Below are 21,837 nucleotides of genomic sequence, written 5' to 3' on the forward strand. Positions count from 1 at the left end.
TAGTTGCAAAGATGTGGCCTAATTTTTAAATTTCTACTGATTTAACATTGGACTAATTTTGGGGAAGCCTAGAGTGTCCAGTCATTGCTATGCTTTCCATTTTCCATATACCTATCGTTTTTCCAAACAGCACCCAAACATTTCAGAATCCAAACATGCAGCAACTGAGCTTAAGACCTGAGCAGCAGCAGGCAGTGAAAGCTGCAAGAACAGACAAAAGTGAACAGGACAGTCTGCCATTTGACCTGATTCTAGTGGGGCAGTCCTGATTTTGGGTTATTGTCCTGTTCAATTTGGACAAACATGGAATGTATGTCCTGCTTCACATTTGAAGAAGCTTGAGAGTTGCCTAGGACTGTTTAAAATTATAGCCACGCCTTTGCATGCTGGTCATGCCCACTTTGTTGGCTTGGTATGGAAACACCTCTCTCTAAATCCTACATTTGCCTATGGGTTATTTATCAAGCAAACTTTTATTTTGTAAAGTTGTTCCTTGGAACAAAGTGCCACGACACCCTGCTGAAGTTGTAACACCTAACCCATTTTTTTCTTTAAGCACCCACCCAAACCAAACTATAAATACATAAAGTACATAAAACACTCAATACAGACTCTGTAAAACACTAGTTTGTGAAGCCTCGCAACAGTAAAGTGACTTAGGTGGTTGCAAAGACATACAGTTTCAGTAGGCATATGAGACTGCATGAATCACTCTGTTGACATCCAGCATTTCATACAGCTGGCGGACAGCTACATTATATTTCTCCAGACAAGAGCTGGATTAAGGCTTTAGGGGCCCGGGGCACTTAAGACAGGAGGCCCGTAAGGTCTAAAATTAAGATTATAGTGTCATCATTCATGAGAAAGAGAATTACAAGTAGGTGGTAAATATTAAAGAGGTAGTCAGACTGTAACACATATCTAAAAATAACAGTTTCAAATATCTGCACCAATACCCTCTCTCAACACCACATAATTAGTGAATTATTATTTATTCACTGTAAAGGATGCTATGGTATTCATTGCATGTAAATTGTTTAGAACCTTGCTATCAGTATACTGAGTTATTCAAAGCCAGTTATCTGTACAATAAAAGAAAGGGTTCTATCGAGCACTTCACATATGATTACAGGTACAAACTACCTATATCAACTATACACACATTGAAAAAGTCAGCTAACAAAAATATATAAGGAGTTAAACACTATCTCCGATAGATTTGTGTTAGAATGTCAGATGCAGAATTAAAGTATATCATATGAAAATTATATTTATATTCAAAAGGACTATCACATGCTCTTCAAGGAATTTTTAAAAATAGGGGCGTATTCAATTGTTGCTCCGGCTGCCGGAAGAACTAGCGCGTTAAAACTATTACCGTTTATACGGTAACTACTCGCTGAATTTCATCTCGCAGCTCCCTGAGTGGAGATGTTGTCTATAGCAACCAATCAGATTCTAGCAATCATTTATTTAGTGCATTCTACAAAATGACAGCTAGAATCTGATTAGTTGCTATTGGCAACATCTACACTTTTTCAAACCCGCAATTCAGTAAATATACCACTATGTCTGGTTGTCTACAAGGAATATTCAGATTTGTGAAAAGACTATTAAGCTAGGAGCAGATTCATTAGCACTTACAGGATCATTGAGAAAATTTACTCTGTTACAGAAATTACAGTTTACCTAGGAATTTACAAAATTACAATTTCATTGCTTATTTTTGAAAATTGTATATAAATTCTACATTCAAGTATTTACCACCTGTCTTACGGGACTCCTGAATTACTGTGGAAATAATTCAGGATTCTAGAAATGTTCAAAATTTAATTCAGTATCTAGTTGACTGGAAAACCTTGTTAGCGGTCCTTTGACCCCTCCTCAAGGTGGTAAGGGGGGTGGCACAGTTAAGATATTGGGACTGCCTCTTTGGCTCTGGTGAGCACGTGTCACTGATTGGGTATGTTTTCATTACCTCTTCAGCTGTGGTGAGCATGAGTCATTGTGCACTTGTTTCATTCATTTAGGATGTGTTTCTCTCCTGGCCTGAATGGACCTTTGGAATTTAAACCCCCCAAGTGTTCTATGCATTCTTTGTCCGTGATAAGAGTTACTCTGGACTCCTGAACAGCTTGCATTCTGAGATTCTTCAGTTTTTGCTTTCTGCTTCAACTCTGACTTTGTACATTGGCAAACAGCACTAATACGCCAAACTTTTTGGCATCCAACTTACTTTGAATTCCTCTGTAGTACTGCAGCTTGAACATAGACCTGCTTAGATGAAGCAATGGTCTGCTGGCTAGGAAAGGAATCTTTTTACATCACTGTCTGCTGACTCTGAATCGAGTGGCTCTGGACTCATCTCACTTGCACTTAGACATTTGCTGTTTGCATGTGATCAGGAATTTCAAATATCTTCCATTTCTAAGATTGCATGTGTGAGTATTATTGTCTAACATTACTAGTTATTTTTTCTGTACTCATTAATCAGTTACAAGCTGTGTTTCCTTTGAATCTGATCATTGGTTAGTCTGGATGTTTTCTACATATCCAAGATAAATTCACAGTTGTTTTAACTTCTCTCCTGCCTCTATCTTGTCATGAATTACCTAACACTGGGCATATGTAACCAGCCTGATTTGTCAGCCTGATATGTGTATGACAAACACACAAATAAGGGGCGCTAATCCGCCTAGAGTGTCCGATGTGGATGCTGCTTATCTAAGCAGGATCTGGACCTGCTGTATGAACAAACTAAAAAACAAATAAGATAGCGCAATACACAAAAACGGCACAGTAGTTTATTAATCTCATAGATAAGACCAATATCGATCTATATCACCATAAGCACTCTTTGCCTCGGATGAAACGGCAACACATTGCCGAGAAACGCGTCAGTCAGATCACAGACCATACACACTTGATATTCTGGACTGGAGACCTGAAGATCTGGACAACTTCCATCCGACATACCCCGGGGTAGGACTTTAATTTACTACCAGTCAAGCTGCCATTACTGATACGTTTTTCAGCTTATACGGACATATTTTTAGCTACAAGCGGAGTTCAGTGTTTTTTTCACACGGGCTGTTAACACATGCTCCCACCTCATATGAGAACTGCAGGCAGGCTGATATATTCTAATATTGGGCATTGGAGCGCTCAAATATAGCGCATAACCTGAAATATCAATTCATTTTTGCTATCCATTGATATTTGCCTTCATTTCATCAGCGCCGCAGGTGGGCTGACAAGCTCTAACACCAAATAGGTGAGCCCAAAACGAGGAGTGTGAATTACCAAACACAGTACAAGTGCTGGCAATACATGTTCATTTTTTAACTCTGCAGCACTATACATAGTTTAGGTTCCTTCAATTTCAACAGGAACTAACTACAAGGAGATCGCTACCTTTTATTCATATGGTTGTGAGGCTTTATTATATGTCTCTTCTAAATACAATGTTACTTTATTCTGATTACACCTGCTGTTGTTGAACCCAGGTGAATTTTAATCTATGATTGCATTTCCTGTACCAGGTGCTGCAAGGGCATCTTTTTATAGTACTATCTATTTTATGTGTAATATGCACTCATGATTGTCCATCAGCAATCCAGTGTGTAACAGATTATTTGTATACATACTTATGTTTATGGTGATATAGATCGATATTGGTCTTATCTATGAGATTAATAAACTACTGTGCCGTTTTTGTGTATTGCGCTATCTTATTTGTTTTTTAGTTTTTTTTGATATGTGTATGATCTGATGACCTAGTTGGGCTGGAGCATATTCAGCATGATTTTGTCCATCTTCATTTGAAAAGTTGCTGTTCTTTAATTACTTTCTCCATTGTTTTAGTAACTCAAAAGTGAATCTACATATATATATATATATATATATATATATATATATATATATATGTATATATATATATATATATATATATATATATATATACACACACACCCTGTTAACAGCTTTTGTATAAAATGAGTATGGTGGTTAGACACACTATCCCTACCACATGAAAAATGGAGTTTTAAGCATACACCGAAAAAATGTTGGACAAATATAGACACCCTTATTTGTCATCAACGGTAATGCACCTGGGTGGCAGGACTTACTCATAGATTGTAGTTTTATTTTTTATGATGTCTGGCTCTACCTAAATAATAAGAGTTCCCTCTCTATTATAGATGGTCAAAAGTCCAGCACATACAGTAGTAAAAAAACAATGTATTTCTCCACTCACACTTTTAATCCAGTTTTTCAAATGGGAATTCCTTTCTTGATCTCCTCAGAATAAGACCTTATGTGTCAAGTATCACCTATGAAAAAGGCAAAACATTGACCAGCAACAATTAGACGGTTGGGTGGCCAGAAAGCTAGGACTAGTTGAATGGAGGCCCAACCACTGTCATATATTTACTCAAGGTACTCTGTAAACTAGTTTTTACGTAAGCTGTATAAAGTATAAACATACTGTGGCTGGATCACTTATAAATAGCTTATTGTAATAATATATTTAAATTATTAGCACCGTGTGCCAATTTATATTGTTGGAAATGTACTGATTTTTGATACTGTGTATTAGAAATGTACTGATTTTATTATATTGTGTTGTATTTCTGTATAGGAAATGCATTTATTTCTGGGGTATTGATTTGTAACTTTGGAGACAGATGTCATTATTTGGTTTTGTGTCTTTGCTAGAGGAAGTCTGTTTTGCTGAAGCAGGAAATGCTATGTAAGTCTTTTCATGTGAAGTGACAAACACCTGCTTTGGCCTGAAGGACTGGCAAGAGGTCTTTACCTGTGTGCATGTCTTGTTAGACAGACAGGAAACCTAACAATGTAGACAACAAATCTGAGAAAATCAGTTTGATGTGTAAGTTAAATTGTGTTAGATACAAGATTAGATTATATCCTGATGTTAAATTATCTGATCAGATATTCCAGTGCCAGCTAGAAAGGTGCTGGGATAACCCCTGCCCAGATGTGTGTCAAAAACTGTATAAAAAGGTCCATGTTTAACCATGTATTGTATTATTGTTCCATCTGACCTTCTTATCACTGCTACCATAAACCAGTGTGAACTGTCCTTATTAGTGTCAGAATCATTAGGTGGAATTGATGATACCTGCCAGCAGTTGGCGCTACCGAGTACTTAGGCGCGGAGTCTAACACGCCCCTGGTTTTCACCAGGAACCCCCGCAAGGAGGTATGGACTTCGCTGCTAGGGACGTGCAGGACGCGGCCCTCAGTATCAGTCAGCTGGCAAGGTAACAATTGAAGCAGCGGTGAGTGCCCACCAGGATGCAGGATGGAAGAGAGGTCAGCAAGCTGGGTCAAAACCAGAGGAACGGATATAGCCAAATCAGAAGCAGGAGAATGGTCAGGAAGCCGGGTCAATACCAAATATCAGTCTAAGCCAGAATCAGGAACTAAGGAGAAGTCAGGAACAAGCCGGGGTCAGAATCCAAATCACAGCAACACAGGAACAAATGCTGGAGCAAGGCTGAAGACCAAATACTCTGGCACTAGACATGTGATGTGTCATAGGCTGCCTTATATACCCTAAGGTGTCTCCTGATAGGGTTAGGGAGATTTTGGCGGTAAGACATGCTGGCTGCAGACAGGTGAGCAGAGATAGCATCCCACTGCTAGGCAACAGGACGTGGTTGCTTGGAAGGTGCAGGCGTCCGTCTCCTGCACCAAGTGTCAGAGACGGCGCCTGACAATTAGGACATTTGAGCTAATAAAGATCACTTGCTTCAAGAGCCTGACTGCTGACTACTTCCCTGCTGTAATTTTTGTGACCTACAGATTAGACCCAACTCTAATCCGTTATCAAACTGTTCTGAGTTTTGGACCCAACGTCTAGTATCATAGCTCTGCCTGCTACCCAGGAGCTCTGGCCAGCGTGATAGGTCGGGGGGAAAACATACACAGCAAACCTGATCTACAGGAAGAGGTCAAGGGTACCAGCCCAGCTGCCCAGTGAGGGGGTACACTAGCAGCAACAGTTACCCAGAAGGACGTGGTTGTGGATCCCCTAAGGAGTCTAGTGGAGGCAGCATCAGCCCCTCCTAACGTGGTTATAGGGTGCATTTGGGATAAAGAAAAGGGGGTTGGTGGCAAGGCAAGCCCAGCCGGTCCCCAGCAATGCAACAGACAGGGTGGCATAAGTGGTCCATCTTGTCACACATACCTTTCCTGCTAGACTAAAATTTACTTATATACTTGTATTGTTCCATGTAAGGATAATGATTATCGCAACTCAGCTTTCATGGGTATAAGATATTAAAATTTTTAATGATGCCAGAGAAATGAAGTAAGTTGAGTCAGGTTTCTATATAAATCATTTATGAAGGGCGTCATTTCATACTAGAATTTACCCCAGAAACCTTCAAAGTCCTTCAAAGTCGTCCGCCCAGTCCAGGCCTCCTGCCTAAATTGCTTGCATAACTCCTGTTTGAAGGACTAAATACAGATCATCAGAATTCTTGAATTGACTCTTACAGGTCGTTTTCTCACTCTCTATGATTGTGCCCACAGGTTGCAGATTTTTGAAGACAGGCCATTAAATTTTTCTATTTTGGCATAATACTTTGACTTGTGACTCCTCCAGAATTTATAGGACAGTCCCACTTTCTGACACTTAAATGAAAGTATGGGTAAGTGTATAGTACTTCATAGGGGTTTCATTTTAATACTATTACAGTCTTCAACAAACATTAACAACATTCTCTTTGACACTAACCTAAGTTGCTACCTGTTCTCTGAGTCTCCAGTACATCTATCCACAGATCATCCCAGCCACTGTGTCTACTCCAGTATCCTGTGGTAACGCTCTGCAGATTATTGCTACCTGTTCTCTGAGACTTCAGCACATCTATCCGCAGATCATCTCAGCCACTGTGTCTACTCCACTATCCTGTGGTAATATTATTATTGCTACCTTTTCTTTGAAACTTCAGTGCCTTGCTCCGCAGACCATCGCACATTGTGTGCCATCTCTACTACTTTGTTGTAAATTCCTGCGGACCATCGCATTCTGCATCTGTTGTCCACTATGTGCTTTAGCTATTTCTGTCATAGCCTACCGTACTGCAACCTGAAACCTGTGTAACCGATGTGAATAAAAACCACTTCATTTCACTATGCTCTCTCTGTGATTTTTATTGGGAATCCTGACAGTATGATCTGGCCCTAAATTAAGCCTGCAGTTGCACGCTTTACACACTTGTTTTGGAGGATTCCCAGGATATTGGCTTATCTCAGCATTCAACGTCCTGAGACCATGGCTACTATTTCTTCTGAAATTCCCCTTCTCCAGATGCTCCAAGTGGACATTCTCCAGCTACTCTCAAATTTCTCAAGTGTCCTCTTGGCTAATTAAGGTACTTAAACAACTTCCAGTTTCCATTTAAAAAACATACTGGTAGGTTAATTGGCTGCTAACAAATTGACCCTAGTCTGTGTGTCTGTCTCTGTGTGTGTGTGTGTGTGTGTGTGTGTGTGTGTGTGTGTGTGTGTGTGTGTGTGTGTGTGTGTGTGTTTGTTAGGAAATTTAGACTGTAGGCCCCAATGGGGCAGGGACTGATGTGAGTGAGTTCTCTGTACAGCGCTGCGGAATTAGTGGCGTTATATAAATGATGATGATGATGATGATGTTTTAAATGTATATTATCTTGTAAATTCTTTTCTTTTGCTCAATAAAAAGTACTTCTTGCTCCGATACCAACTCTGGAGTGTCAAATTCTTTTCCCAGGAAGAAAGTTATCACTGCATTACACCCTCAAGAGACTACATCTTGCAATAATGTGGAGTCAAGAGTTCTTTGCCCGGTACTGGATCCTCATAGGGAACAACTAAATTTATCTGTACAAGCGGCACCTCTCAATGTCTCTACAAGTTTTCAATCAATTAAAAAGCACAGTGTAGCAAACTCCAGGTTCTCAGGTGCTCCACGCCCTAACCTGTCCGAGGAGGAGAGATGGCGCAGAAGGACCAATAAATTTGTCTTTACTGTGCCAGTAATGTACATTTTTTACAAGACTGTCCACTCTGTAGACCACGACCTTCTACAGAACTGTGCACTTTAGCTATTTGAACTGTCTCCAGTTAACTCTCCTCCTCATTATGGATTTGTTTACACAGTGCCTCCCGTTTCTACACTTCAGCCTGTTCTGCTCCCTGGGATGAGGTTTAATACGCTAGTTTCAGCCTCCAGCTCTGAGGTGCCATCCTTTGCCTCCAGCTCTGAGGTAAAATCCACTGCCTTCAGCTCTGAGTCTCCTGCCACTGCGTCCGGACCTGAGTCTCCTGCAACTGTGTCCGTTTCCAAGTCTTCAGCCTTTGTCTCCAGTTCCGAGTCGCAAGCTTCTGTTTCCCTTTTCCAGAGACATTGTCTGCTTTCAAGAGGACGCTGCTCTTACAGTCCGTTCCAGAGGGGGCGCTGCCCTTGCAGCTTGCTTCAGAGAGGGTCCTGTCCCTCCATTCATCTCCAGAGAGGGTCCTGTCCCTCCAGTCCTCTCCAGAGAGGGTCCTGTCCCTCCAGTCCTCTCCAGTGAGGGTCCTGTCCCTCCAGTCCTCTCCAGTGAGGGTCCTGTCCCTCCAGTCCGCTCCAGAGAGGGTCCTGTCCCTTCAGTCTGCTCCAGAGAGGGTCCTGTCCCTCCAGTCCTCTCCAGAGAGGGTCCTGTCCCTCCAGTCCTCTCCAGTGAGAGTCTTGTCCCTCCAGTCCTCTCCAGTGAGGGTCCTGTCCCTCCAGTCCGCTCCAGAGAGGGTCCTGTCCCTTCAGTCTGCTCCAGTGAGGGTCCTGTCCCTCCAGTCCTCTCCAGTGAGGGTCCTGTCCCTCCAGTCCTCCCCAGTGAGGGTCCTGTCCCTCCAGTCCTCTCCAGTGAGGGTCTTGTCCCTCAAGTCCTCTCCAGTGAGAGTCTTGTCCCTCCAGTCCGCTCCAAGGAGGGTCCTGTCCCTCCAGTCCGCTCCAGAGAGGGTCCTGTCCCATCAGTCCGCTCCAGAGAGGGCCCTGTCTCTGCAGACTGCTCCAGAGAGGGCCCTGTCCCTCCAGTTCGCTTCAGAGATATTGCCAATTCATGAGGTTCAACTTGAGTTGCCAATCTATGCGGTTCAGCCCGAGATGCCAATCTGTGCGGTTCAGCCCGAGTTGCTATTCCATGCAGTTCAGCCCGAGTTGCCATTTGGTTCTGTCTGCTCTGATGCTTCTCACAGTGCTGTCTGCTCTGATGCTTCTCACAGTGCTATCTGCTCTAATGCTTCTCACAGTGCTGTCTGCTCTGAGGCTTCTCCCAGTGCTGTCTGCTCTGAGGCTTCTCCCACTGCTGTCTGCTCTGAGGCTTCTCCCAGTGCTGTCTGCTCTGAGGCTTCTCCCAGTGCTGTCTGCTCTGAGGTTTCTCCTAGTGCTGTCTTCTCTGAGGCCTCTCACAGGGCTGCCCAGTCCGGGCCTCCTTCCAAGTCGTTTGCCCAGTCCGGGCCTCCTTCAAAGTCGTCCGCCCAGTCCAGGTCTCCTGCCAAGTCGTCCGCCCAGTCCGGGCCTCCTGCCAAGTCACCCGCCCAGTCTGGGCCTCCTGCCAAGTCGTCCGCCCAGTCCGGGCCTTAGTCCAAGTCGTGTGCCCAGTCAGGGCCTCGGTCCAAGTCGTGTGCCCAATCTGGGCTGTCTTCTGCCAAGGGTGTCTTGCCCGAATCCCTAGAGACGTATCTTCAACCCGAGCTGACCAAGTCTCGTGCTAAACCAAATTCATCTTCTGTTTCAGACTTACCACCCATTGAAGATATCCCTATCTTCAATGGGAATATTCAGTAATTGAATGCTCTTATAATATTTTGAATGTCTTATTTTCCATCAGTATCTGACCTCCTAGATACTCAACGAAAGCAAGTTTTTTACCTGTTATCCAACTTTACAGGAAAAGCTCTGGAATGGGCAAGCCCCTTTATTGAGACCAGAGATCCCATTCTTTCTTATTTGCAGCTTTTTTTTGAGGCAGTGATCAAGGAATTTGCTCCGGTACCTATCTGTCTTACTCCCTGCATGTCTTCTGTGTCATCTTTTTTGTCTCCAGTTGCCCAAGCCTTGAAGTTACCTTCATGTTCTATTCAATTTAAACAACCCTGTGTCCCTAAAAAGACTCATAAAAGAAAGCAAAGAAGAAGAAAGGGTCTTCTGGGTCTCAACTCTCTTGTGATGTGGTTTCTATACCCTTTCCGTCCTTGCATGAAGACTTCTTTTCTACTTGCCCAATTTTGGACTATGACTCTGACTTTTTTGACCATTCCTGGTAATTTGGGCATCTGGAATCCGTCCTTAAAGAAGGGGTACTGTAATGATCTGCATCCTGCAACTCCTGTCTGCCAGGAACTATGTTGGACCTTTGTATATATTTGTATCCTGCCTGTAGTGCCACTGTCCACCAAAGAGGCCACTGTAATACTTAGACTGCTCTTACCTGCCTCGTTATTGCTGGAAGCTTAAACATTTGCATCTGGCCTATATAAGCCTGCCTGTCCCAAGCAACCTTTGCCAGATCATCTGTTGCAATTACCTGTGTTGCTGTGCCTGTTCCCTGGCTCCTGTTTGCTGCCTGTTCTCTGAGTTTCCAGCACATCTATCCGCAGATCATCTCAGCCACTGTGTCTACTCCAGTATCCTGTGGTAACACTCTGCAGATCATTGCTATCTGTTCTCTGAAGTTCCCAGCACATCTATCCACAGATTATCACAGCCACTGTGTCTACTCCAGTATCCTGTGGTAATGCTCTGCATATTATTTCTACCTGTTCTCGGAATCTCCAGCACATCTATCCACAGATTATCACAGCCACTGTGTCTACTCCACTATCCTGTGGTAATGCTCTGCATATTATTGTTACCTGTTCTCCGAATCTTCAGTGTCTTGCTCCACAGACCGTCGCATTTGTGTGCCATCTCCACTACTTCGTGGTGATGTCCTTCGGACCATCGCATTCTGCATCTGTTATCCACTGTGTGCTTTAGCTATTTCTGCCATACCCTACCCTACTGCAACCTGAAACCTGTGTAACTGCTGTTAATAAAAACCACTTAATTTCACTATGCGCTCTCTGTGGTTTTTTTTGGGGAATCCTGACATGTAGTAGGTGAGGTTACCAGGTTGTTTCCAAGTATATATGGATGTATTTCCTCCATTCTGCTAGGTCACCAGGTCTCTGAAATCAGTATATCAGCCAGTCCCAACAATTCATGGTATTCTGACCACTTCCTCATGGGATGCCATTGAATCTATAAAGCAAGTACCTTAAAGCTGCTATTTTCTGTGCACTCACATTTTTGGGGCGGTGTGGAATAGCTCTCTATTACAGCATCATGAACAAATGATTTATGATCATGTCTAAATTATGTAAAAGTATTCAACTTTGTGCTGATAATTGTGGAGTCACTGAAGAAAATACAGTTAGCAGTTAATTTTAATAGGTTAAGCAGATGAAGAAAGTTCAGATTTTGTTCTCAAATTATAGTATATATTTTTCATCACATTTTTATTCATTTGTTCTTTCTTAAAGTATTTACAAGGTTTGCAGGAAGCGACAGATCTGAATTCAAAAGTAAGTACTCACTTAAATACTGTACAAAAAAGCAAATGCTTTGTCTGTCTGCTTCTTGTATTTGGAAATGTAGGGCGTGTAATTAAATGATGTCTCTAATAGAGTAAACAACAGCAGCTAAGTCTCACTTTGTGATATCTCTAGCTCCATTTACTCAGTTACACTGGCTTAGGCTTTATTTGGTGTTGGTAATACTGTTAATTGATAAGCTATTACTAGCTGACTATTGTTTTACAATACATGTAAAAGTGTGACATATAAATGAAGTACCAAACAGCTCTGGCCCATAGTTGCTCTGGGTATGGGACCAAATGATTGTTCCTGTCAGATCAATTGTAATTTAATTCAGACAAGACTGCAAATGTGGTTGGGCTGGCAATAGCTGCCTCTCACTATTCTGTTATTTTGCATGACTGACATAGCCTAATTGGACATGGAGCATTAAACAATCAAATATATCCATGTTTAGGCAGCTTTAGGGAGAAAGACACAAAGTAACAACTGCCTTTATCATTACATTTTATATAAACAAAATATATAACAACTGTTAATTTAGTTAAAAAAGATCCACCACCGATGTTTTTGTAGTTATTTATAATAAAGCAGAGGGCCACTAAAATTTTCTGACATACCACCAATCGCCCAGCAGAGGACCCAATGGTGTGCACCGCTAAAGGAAGATTCAATTAAGAGCGGAGTCCCATAAGAAACTTGAGCAAGTTGCACTAACAGTACAGAAATTTTTGCTTATTTTTGCTAGCACCTCTATGTGGTGAGAGCAAATATGAGTGAAGATTTTAACCAGGAACAGAACCTTGCACAAGGTTCGTATGGGACTTCGCTCTTAATTAAATCTGCACCCTAATATGCTAACATATAAACCGGCCTGCTCTCTTTCTCTCCAATGCAATAAGCAATGCTTACGGGGGAATTCAATTGGCCAAAAGTAATGCGGTCTGCGCACTATTACTGATATTACGGTAATAGTGCGCATTATTACCGTTAAAACTGTAATCTTTATATGGGTCGGGGAGCTGCGAGCAGAAATAAGAGTTAAAACTACCATATTAACGGTAATAGGTTTAATGCTGCGCTACTTCAGGGGGAATTGAATTCCCCCCTAAGAGTAGTGTTCTGCAAGAGGGGAGGTGGTGCTGGACAGACCCAGCTCTGCTCGGCAATAACTAAAAGGTGCTCAGCATATGAGAGCATTTCATTTTTCAGTTTGGTTATTTCATTAATCTGCTACAATTTTCAATAATAAACACATTTCATAATACTCCATATATTCACCATCTTGCTTTGTATCAATATGGTTAGCAGAATATAAACTTAATATAACTGATGACACAAGATTCATATTTAAAATATGAAAAAAAATCAGCCTGCTGTATGTAAGGTTTACAAATTTAAATGTTTAATGGTATAATATATCAATTGCATTGTACAATCATTTTTTTAGATTACAGAAATTAACTTAAAGAAAACGTCTTAAAAAATAATTTAACAAAAATCAGCTTAGACAGCACAGTCTTGCTAGTAAATTGGAAATGATTAACATTAAATATATTCGGTGTGGTTGGGAAAAAAAACATATCAAAACAATGTGCTGCCTTCTGGTCCAAGTGCATGATCCTTCTGTATTTTAAATTATTATATAAAAATGTATCTCCCAGAGAGATAATAACCACTTATTTTGTTATTAAAGTCCCAGCAATGAAAATATATCTGTACACCAACGTAAAAAAAATGAGTATTTTCATTTGTAATAATGCAAAACTGCAGTCTAGCAGCATAGTTTGTGAATACATTAATTGTTTTGAAACCAGAGTTTATTACATTTTAATTATACTTAATTGAATACATTAGTGTAAAGCGTCTTGTGTCCAGATGTTGGTTTTAAACTGATAATGCTGGAAACAATGAACAGGTCTGATAGCCTTGTAAATTGAGCCTTCTGTACTTGCTGTGCTCCTATGGACCTTAAAATAAAGAAAAGAAGAGCATTAAGGTACAATAGACATGTGCCTCGCAGAGATACCAAGAAACAAACGTCAACCAGATAGAAAGCATTAAACATATAATAATTTCATAATTCTGTTGCACATATTCAGCACATACACTAAAAAGTCTACATGAAAAACAACAAAATCCCAATGCTGCCAGAACTTTATTCTTTTTTTGTAAAACCAGGGCTATAATGGGCCTGATTCAATAAGGAAAGTAAAGCAAAAAAAAATTAGTAACTTTGTCCCTTGGCAAAACCATGCCGCATTGGAGGGGGAGGTAAATTTAAAATCTGATGGCAGATTTATAGTTGGGGTAGGGCATGTCTTAGATCAACTTTAAATTTCAGTGTACCAATAAAACTATCAAGCATTTATGTGCTACATTAAAAAACAGCAAGTATATATCTCATGTGCAAAATAATAAACTAATTTGTACCCCTTGCATTGTATCTTGGTTTTGTCCAGGAGAAAACGTACTAATTTTTTTGCCTTACTTTCCTTAACGAATCAAGCTTAATATGTTTAGAAAAAATAATAGTGACCATGTCCACTTCTGGATAACCGGCCTAATTATTTTCCCTTGACGCAAACACATGGTTACCTGCAACTAAACCATCAGTACAGCCATACTGACAGCAGGAAGAAGAGAGCATTGTCCATGTGGCTAAGCAGAGTGCCGATTTTTCTGTACTCACGGTGTTTAGTGTAAACAGCCCTTAGTGGAGTGGGGCTGCCGCTAGTCCAATCAGGTGCTGCATATAGTGCACACACCTTGTCTTAGTACCTTGAAAAGCTAGGAATGTTCATTATGCCACATTGACAGATCTTTCCTTTCTCTGTTGTCATATGCTGAAGACCAGGAACTGTGTGCACGTAATGGTGGGGATACTGGTGTGAATCCTCAACTAAGGATGCGTTATACAAAAGTGTAAAAATATTAATTTGATTTTAATTAGTATATATAAGTGTTAAAATTTACAGGTGCAAGATCCAGTGATTCATTTTAAAGGACCATTAAATCCATAATAGTGGATGTCTTCTAAAAAAAGACCTACCAGTAACATTCAGAAATATGTTTGCAGCACTTTTGAGAACTGATCACATATCTGTTCAACAGCTGCATCAAGGGAAAGAAATGTCATTTGTGGTGTGTTTTTTATGCACAGCTTTTTTAGCCTATTGAATTACAACACTTGAAGTGTTTGGAAATTTGTCCATGCCTTGTGCTGTCCAATGACACTGTTTTATGAGAAACAGACTGTAAATGACAGTGTATGTGGTCCTAAAAGTATTGCTTTCTGTATATTAACATCATAAGTTAAAATGGTAAATAACATAATAGTATATCACATTTAGCCGCATAGTATATGTACCTGTAAATACAATATCAAACATCTAATACCTTATAGATATACATTTAAGAATATTGCAAAACTCCATTTAATATTGGATCAATTTCCATTTTAAGTTTGGTAATCCTTTAATTGTGAATTTAATTACATAAACACATCAAAATAACTTCAGATATCATTGAGTAAAAAAGTAAATACATTCACTATGTCTTTTATAAACAGGGTCACAACATTCCAGGGATTGTAAAAGCAGCAACTCAGCTTAAGACACCAGCAGCAGCAACAGGCAGTGGGAGCTGCAAGAACAGGTAGGAGAGAGCAGCACAGTATCCTGGTGGGAGACTCCTGATTTTGTGAACTTTGTCCTGACTGCAATACAGTTTAGTGAAAGTCATCTGCATTCTTCACACAGCCCCTGCCCACATGGAGCAACGGTCGTGGAAGCTGCTATGAAGACCAGACTGTGAAATGGGTCACAAATGACAAGAGGAGAATGTTGCGGGAGCATATGTTACTAGGGGTGATTGGGGAGAACATTATATATTTTCACCTAACATTCTCCTCTTGTCACATATGGGGATCGAGCAAGCTCTTCTCTTGCACAATCAAAATTTATAAAACAACCCTGGTTAAACTCCATTCAAAATAACCTGTAATAAATCACAGTAACTACCTCTGAAATTCATGACGATATGGCTGCTCTGTACATTTTGGAAGTATCTTGTTAACAAAACTGAAGTAAAATTACATTTGAGACTTTTGCCCTGTTTAAGAAAAGTACAACTTCATATTTTTTCTATAGTATATTATTTCTAGTATTAGCATTTTTATTGAATATGAAATGTAGGTGTAAATAGTTAAATGACCTTTCTTAAAAAGCTGATATATTTCTAAAAATGATTTATGTTTACTTTGTATTTCTGCAAGCTGTTGATTTTGACCTGTTTTTGGTTTAAAGCCTCATACTGTAATTGCTGTTTCTGCAGTACACATGCTTGCATACAGCATCACAGAGAAAAGAAAAATAAGTCATAAACATCCTCATTGTCACCTCACTCTCGTGATTAATCTAAACCACACGTGAAAACAAATTTGAGCAGTATTTTATGAGAAAAACAGAAATGTCTAATATACATTTACACTTATGCCTTGTGCGCCTCTTTAGACTTGTCTACTTTTCAGAACAACTAGGTTGCAAAGGTGTCCCCAGGAGCAGAGAGTAGTCTCGCAAGATGCACTGGATGGACCAATGTTTTTAAGCAAATTAACAAATTACAAGTATTATTAGTGGTCACTTATCAGTGGTACTTTATGTAAACTTAATTTCCAATGAGCATTTTTTGATGCTGACCAGATGCACAGTGCTAATTCTATGCTATTTGCTGAATGGAATTCTTAGTATTTCATAAGTTTACGTTTATTAATTATTGAAATGAAGTCTGCTAAACAATGATATTTAGTGGTTCTGCAATGTTAGGAGTGTTCACCTGGAGAGATATGGATACTCGAGTGAAGGAATTGCCCATGGATTGGAGAGTTCATTCCTTTGGGAAAACAAACAAATATGGGCAGGTACCTCCTCCCCTAGCCTACAGTCATGGCCAAAAGTTTTGAGAATGACACAAATATTGGTTTTCACAAACTTTGCTGCTTCAGTGATTTAGACCTTTTTGTCAGATGTTGCTATGGTATACTGAAGTATAATTACAAGCATTTCAAGTGTAAAAAGGCTTTTATTGACAATTACATTAAGTTTATGCAAAGAGTCAATATTTGCAGTGTTGACCCTTCTTTTTGAAGACCTCTGCAATTCGCCCTGGCATGCTGTCAATCAACTTCTGGGCCACATACTGACTGATGGCCGACCATTCTTGCCTAATCAATGCTTGGAGTTTGTCAGAATTTGTGGGGTTTTATTTTGTCCACCCGCCTCTTGAGGATTGACCACAAATTCTCAATGGGATTAAGGTCTGGGGAGTTTCCTGGCAATGGACCCAAAATTTCTATGTTTTGATCCCCGAGCCATTTAGTTATCATTTTTGCCTTATGGCAAGGTGTTCCTTCATGCTGGAAAAGGCATTGTTCATCACCAAACTTTTCTTGGATGGTTGGAAGAAGTTTCTCTTGGACAAACAAAAACCCTCAAATTCTGACAAACTCCAAGCATTGATTAGGCAAGAATGGGCGGCCATCAGTCAATATGTGGCCCAGAAGTTGATTGACAGCATGCCAGGGCGAATTGCAGAGGTCTTCAAAAAGAAGGGTCAACACTGCAAATATTGACTCTTTGCATAAACTTAATGTAATTGTCAATAAAAGCCTTTGACACTTATGAAATGCTTGTAATTATACTTCAGTATACCATGGCAACATCTGACAAAAAGGTCTAAAAACACTGAAGCAGCAAACTTTGTGAAAACCAATACTTGTGTCATTATTAAAATGTTTGCCCGTGATTGTAGTGTTGTGAGCTCTAAACTATGTTCCCATTCAGGTATAGTGATAAGGTATTATTTCAGTTTCAGGTAATGCAGCTGGAAGTTTATTACTTTGATTGGTGTTCAAAAAAGTTAAGTTCATTTCAGGATCCTGTATGACTAAAAGAGAATTTCACTGAGAATGCTATGCTTATAATAGGCTTTACAGCTTGTACTGTAGAATATTAATATGCAGCCATTGTAAGTAAAATGTTTACAGATGCAGTCTGCTTACTGAGAACTACCAGGGCAAACCGTTACTGGCAGTCACTAGCACTAAAAGAAAAACAGTGGCACAAAGTCTAACAGCATTGGATAACAGCAGCTGTCATGTTCCCCCAGAGCATAGGGAAATGCATTTGTTTGTCACAGCTCTGGGGAATGGAAGTCTGGCTTCATCCGTATGCAATATCAGATGCTGCTCTGCTACGAGCTTTTTCTTCTTTCTTAAAGTACTAATATTTTATGGGATCTGCTATAAGGTTTCAGAAAACATTTAGATGCAAAGGAAACTTTGTTTTGTTATCAGAGTACTTTTGTCAAAAAACAATTACAAGCCATTGCATGAGAATCCTAGTGATGGTCATGGGAGGTTGAGACTGGTATTGACAGGGGCACAGATATGCTCCAGATGAATATTTTTACATGTAAAATATGTCTTGTCAAGGATAGCCACCTCTATCAGCTCACTGATTTAATATCGTATCATATATTCAAACAGTCAAACAATATATCACCTCTATTTTTTCAGTTAACCGCACCTTTATCTGTCACAAACCGCACTCTGTGCACTCATGACTTGGAAAGTTTACTGTAAGGGAACACACAGGATTTCATTCTCAATCTCACGCTCATCTATCCCATAGGCTACAATATTAAACCGGTCACATTTCCTACACAGGCACACACTTCCACACCTTTCTGCAACTGCCCCAGTCCGTAGCAAGCCTATGACTTAATTACCCAATCACACACACTCTGCGCTGTGATACCTAAGTTAACACTTCCCACACTGGTATTTAAAGGGTTAACAGAGCCAAGCACTCAACTGCTTCTAAACAGGCAGTGAATTCATTTAGAGCCATAATGACAGCACTTTTTACATTTTTAGATTTAATATCAAAGGTACAATACTAACATGTCCAAGAAATATATACATAACATATACATCATGCACATAATAGTTGTTATGTGACAATAAAACATAAAGAAGAATCTAGACTAAGGGAAAACAGACTAAATCTCTGAAAACATCATTTAAGTGTATACAGTGGCGGATCCAGGGGGGGGCGATCGGGGCTATCGCCCTCCCCTAGCAGGGGCTTGCTGCCGGCGGCTGCACACTGTGCAGGTCCGCTCAGCAGTGACAGTGTGCTGCCCGGCAGCTCTGATTGTGTTTTAAACACAATCAGAGCAGCGGGGCAGCACACTGTCACTGCCGAGCGGACCTGCACATACTGTGCAGCCGCCGGCAGCCTTAGAAATTAGAAAGGGGGCGGGGCCTAAATCGCCCCCCCTAAAATCGCCCGGGGTATAGCAAAAGTCTGGATCCGCCCCTGAGTGTATATGGAATATAGAAAATCTCTTGTGTATGATTTTGACAATAGTCTAGTTAAACGTCCTGATGCTTCTTGTGCCATGCCCAACTCCTAATAACACCCGGGCCAAAACCATGCCATACAGACTGTAAGGGAAGCGCGGTGCCGTGAATTAAGACAGGCGGTTGTTCCACTCGTTGCAATTGTGCCCTATTATACTCTTCTCCTAAACTCTGTGTGGACTTTGACTGCAATGGTTTGACTGCAGATGTATTTAAAACAATGTTATGGGTTGGTTTTGTCTATAGGACTCGTTATGTCTAATTATGTCAGGTAGATGATCTGTAACAACATATTAGATATAGTCTCCCTTGACTGGAATTAACAGTGAGGTTTTTCTACCCACAGTAAAAAGCTCTTCACGGGTCCACAGGTTAATATTCTGCATAGCTGGTGGTAATCATGTGATAACCCGATTACTGGAGCCCTAACGGGGGAGGGGGATAACTGGCTCATATCACCTGGGGTTGGTGGGAAAGGTTGGGAAGGGACAGGTTTTATTCTAAAATAGAATACCTCAGGACAGGGGAGCCGGCAGTTCCCACGGTCACCCAGGTTGGGGGATGTAAAGTAGCCCCAAGAGTCCAGAGGTGTGTTCATTTTGGGAAAGACTGACCTAAGTAGTGATGCTCTGGCTAGGGTAAACTTGCCATCAGGACTTACGTGCTGTTGGGACTTTTGCCACTCATCTACTTTGGGGACTGTAAACTGCCATACCCCCTTGGTGATTGTATTTATCGCTGGTATGTTCTGTTGATATTCCTGACTTCTAAGTGTATCAACACTTAAATATATTTCTTTGAATTTATACCTGTTGTTGGTCTGAGTGATATAAATAACCCCACACAGACTCAATGACCAGTACTTTATACTACATACAATGACAAGGAAAATATCAGTGTGCTATACAGCCTGCAATGACCAGCACACCATATTGCTCCTATCACAAGCAAGTTACAGGGCCCCAACAGGGGCAAACGCAGGATTCGAGGAGGGGGGTTTCCATGCCACAATATAAGTGGGTGTGTCCAGTATGTGTAGGGGCGTGGTTACACACACTGTGTCAAACACACAGATATGTAAACTGTCCCATACACAGACAAGCACAGATACACACAAACACACAGGATCAAACACACAAACATGTAAGCTGTCAGATACACACACATACATAAACACACAGGATCAAACACACAGATATGTAAGCTGTCACATACACACATACATAAACACACACATACATAAACACACAGATATGTAAGCTGTCACATACATAAACACACACATAAACACACAGACATGTACACTGTCATATACACAGATAAGCACAGACACACTCAAACACAGACATGTAAGCTGTCATATACACTGACAAACACAGACTCACACACATTCTTACCTTCTTCTTCTGCTGCTGCCTCCTGCATATCACACATGCTGGCCGTGTGGGAGGAAGGGGCGGGGCCAAACTGCCGGCAGAGAGCTGTGCTCACACAGCAGGGGACTGGCTGGGAGATGATTACAAGCAGTAGTGGCTGGTCCCGGGAGAGGGGCCAGCCACTGTAAGCATACGGCACCCCAGGTAGGACAGGGGTTTCTGGGGACTAGGAAAGCCCCCCTAGGTGCGCCCCTGCCCAATGAACAGTATGTTATATAGCTCTGATAGTCAGCATACTTTAAGGCCCCAGATAACTCTACATTATACAACTCCAATTACCATTATATCTTATATCATCATTGGCTAAAATATTACAGTGCATTAAAAACATGAGGATTCCTTTCTTTATAACCTGGTGTTGTTAGGTAAAAGTAAATATTAGATATTGATTGGACTGGTATAGTAGTTCCTAGTAACTTGCGTTGTCATTAGTCATTAGCAATACCTTTGCTTGCTGCAGTTCACTGAAGTAGCAACTATAGTAATTGCAAAATGGAAAAAGTGTAACTCACGGCGATAGAGGGATCACATAAAAATGAATGCCAGCATCACAGATGGATAACTGTAACACAAGAAAAAATACACACAAAGAGCAGTAAAGTCCCAACAAAATAATAGGGGGTCTCTAAAACATCCTCAAGGTGAAATCCCTCTTCCAAGTGTATTTTAGGTGACCAATTATTGGATAACCACGTGAGGGGGTCCCCGCAGGATGTACGCTTACAAGATCAATTCTTGAAACACAGCACATCAAACAAGCTTCTGATGGAAAACACGGTATCTTCCTTCACTGAAAACTCCAGAGAATCTATGTATTCGAAAACGCGTTGGTTTAACAGGGAGACAACGGCCTAGGACTACCTGAGAAAATACTGCAGCCTTTGGGAGTCTATTATCTTCGGGTAAATTTACCCCATCTCTCATTTATCATTCTGCTGTTTTTATGTTTCTTTGAGGTTCTCATCGCTGGAGTTTTCAGTGAAGGAAGATACCGTGTTTTCCATCAGAAGCTTGTTTGATGTGCTGTGTTTCAAGAATTGATCTTGTAAGCGTACATCCTGCGGGGACCCCCTCACATGGTTATCCAATAATTGGTCACCTAGAATACACTTGGAAGAGGGATTTCACCTTGAGGATGTTTTAGAGACCCCCTATTATTTTGTTGGGACTTTACTGCTCTATGTGTGTATTTTTTCTTGTGTTACAGTTATCCATCTGTGATGCTGGCATTCATTTTTATTTGATCCTTCTAGCGCCGTGAGTTACACTTTTTCCATTTTGCAATTGTTATTCTGGGAGCAGGTGGCTCCTTCCTGTGTTAACTTAGGCTGCTTTTTGGAGACGCATCAGCGC

The 21,837-nt window shown here is 40.8% G+C and overlaps 1 protein-coding gene across 2 annotated transcripts in view; it reads right to left on the reverse strand.

The window, feature by feature from the left end:
- Positions 1–13,005: 13,005 nt before the first annotated feature.
- CCSER1 (coiled-coil serine rich protein 1) overlaps positions 13,006–21,837 on the reverse strand; it is a 794,335-nt gene continuing 785,503 nt past the window's right edge. For both annotated transcript variants that reach the window (XM_075201724.1, XM_075201734.1), the window contains exon 10: positions 13,006–13,592. In XM_075201724.1, the coding sequence (XP_075057825.1) occupies positions 13,476–13,592 (117 nt within the window). In that variant the 3' untranslated portion in view covers positions 13,006–13,475. The remainder of the gene's footprint in view (positions 13,593–21,837) is intronic.

Source organism: Mixophyes fleayi, chromosome 1 (genome assembly GCF_038048845.1).
Source record: "Mixophyes fleayi isolate aMixFle1 chromosome 1, aMixFle1.hap1, whole genome shotgun sequence".
NCBI lineage: Eukaryota > Metazoa > Chordata > Amphibia > Anura > Limnodynastidae > Mixophyes > Mixophyes fleayi.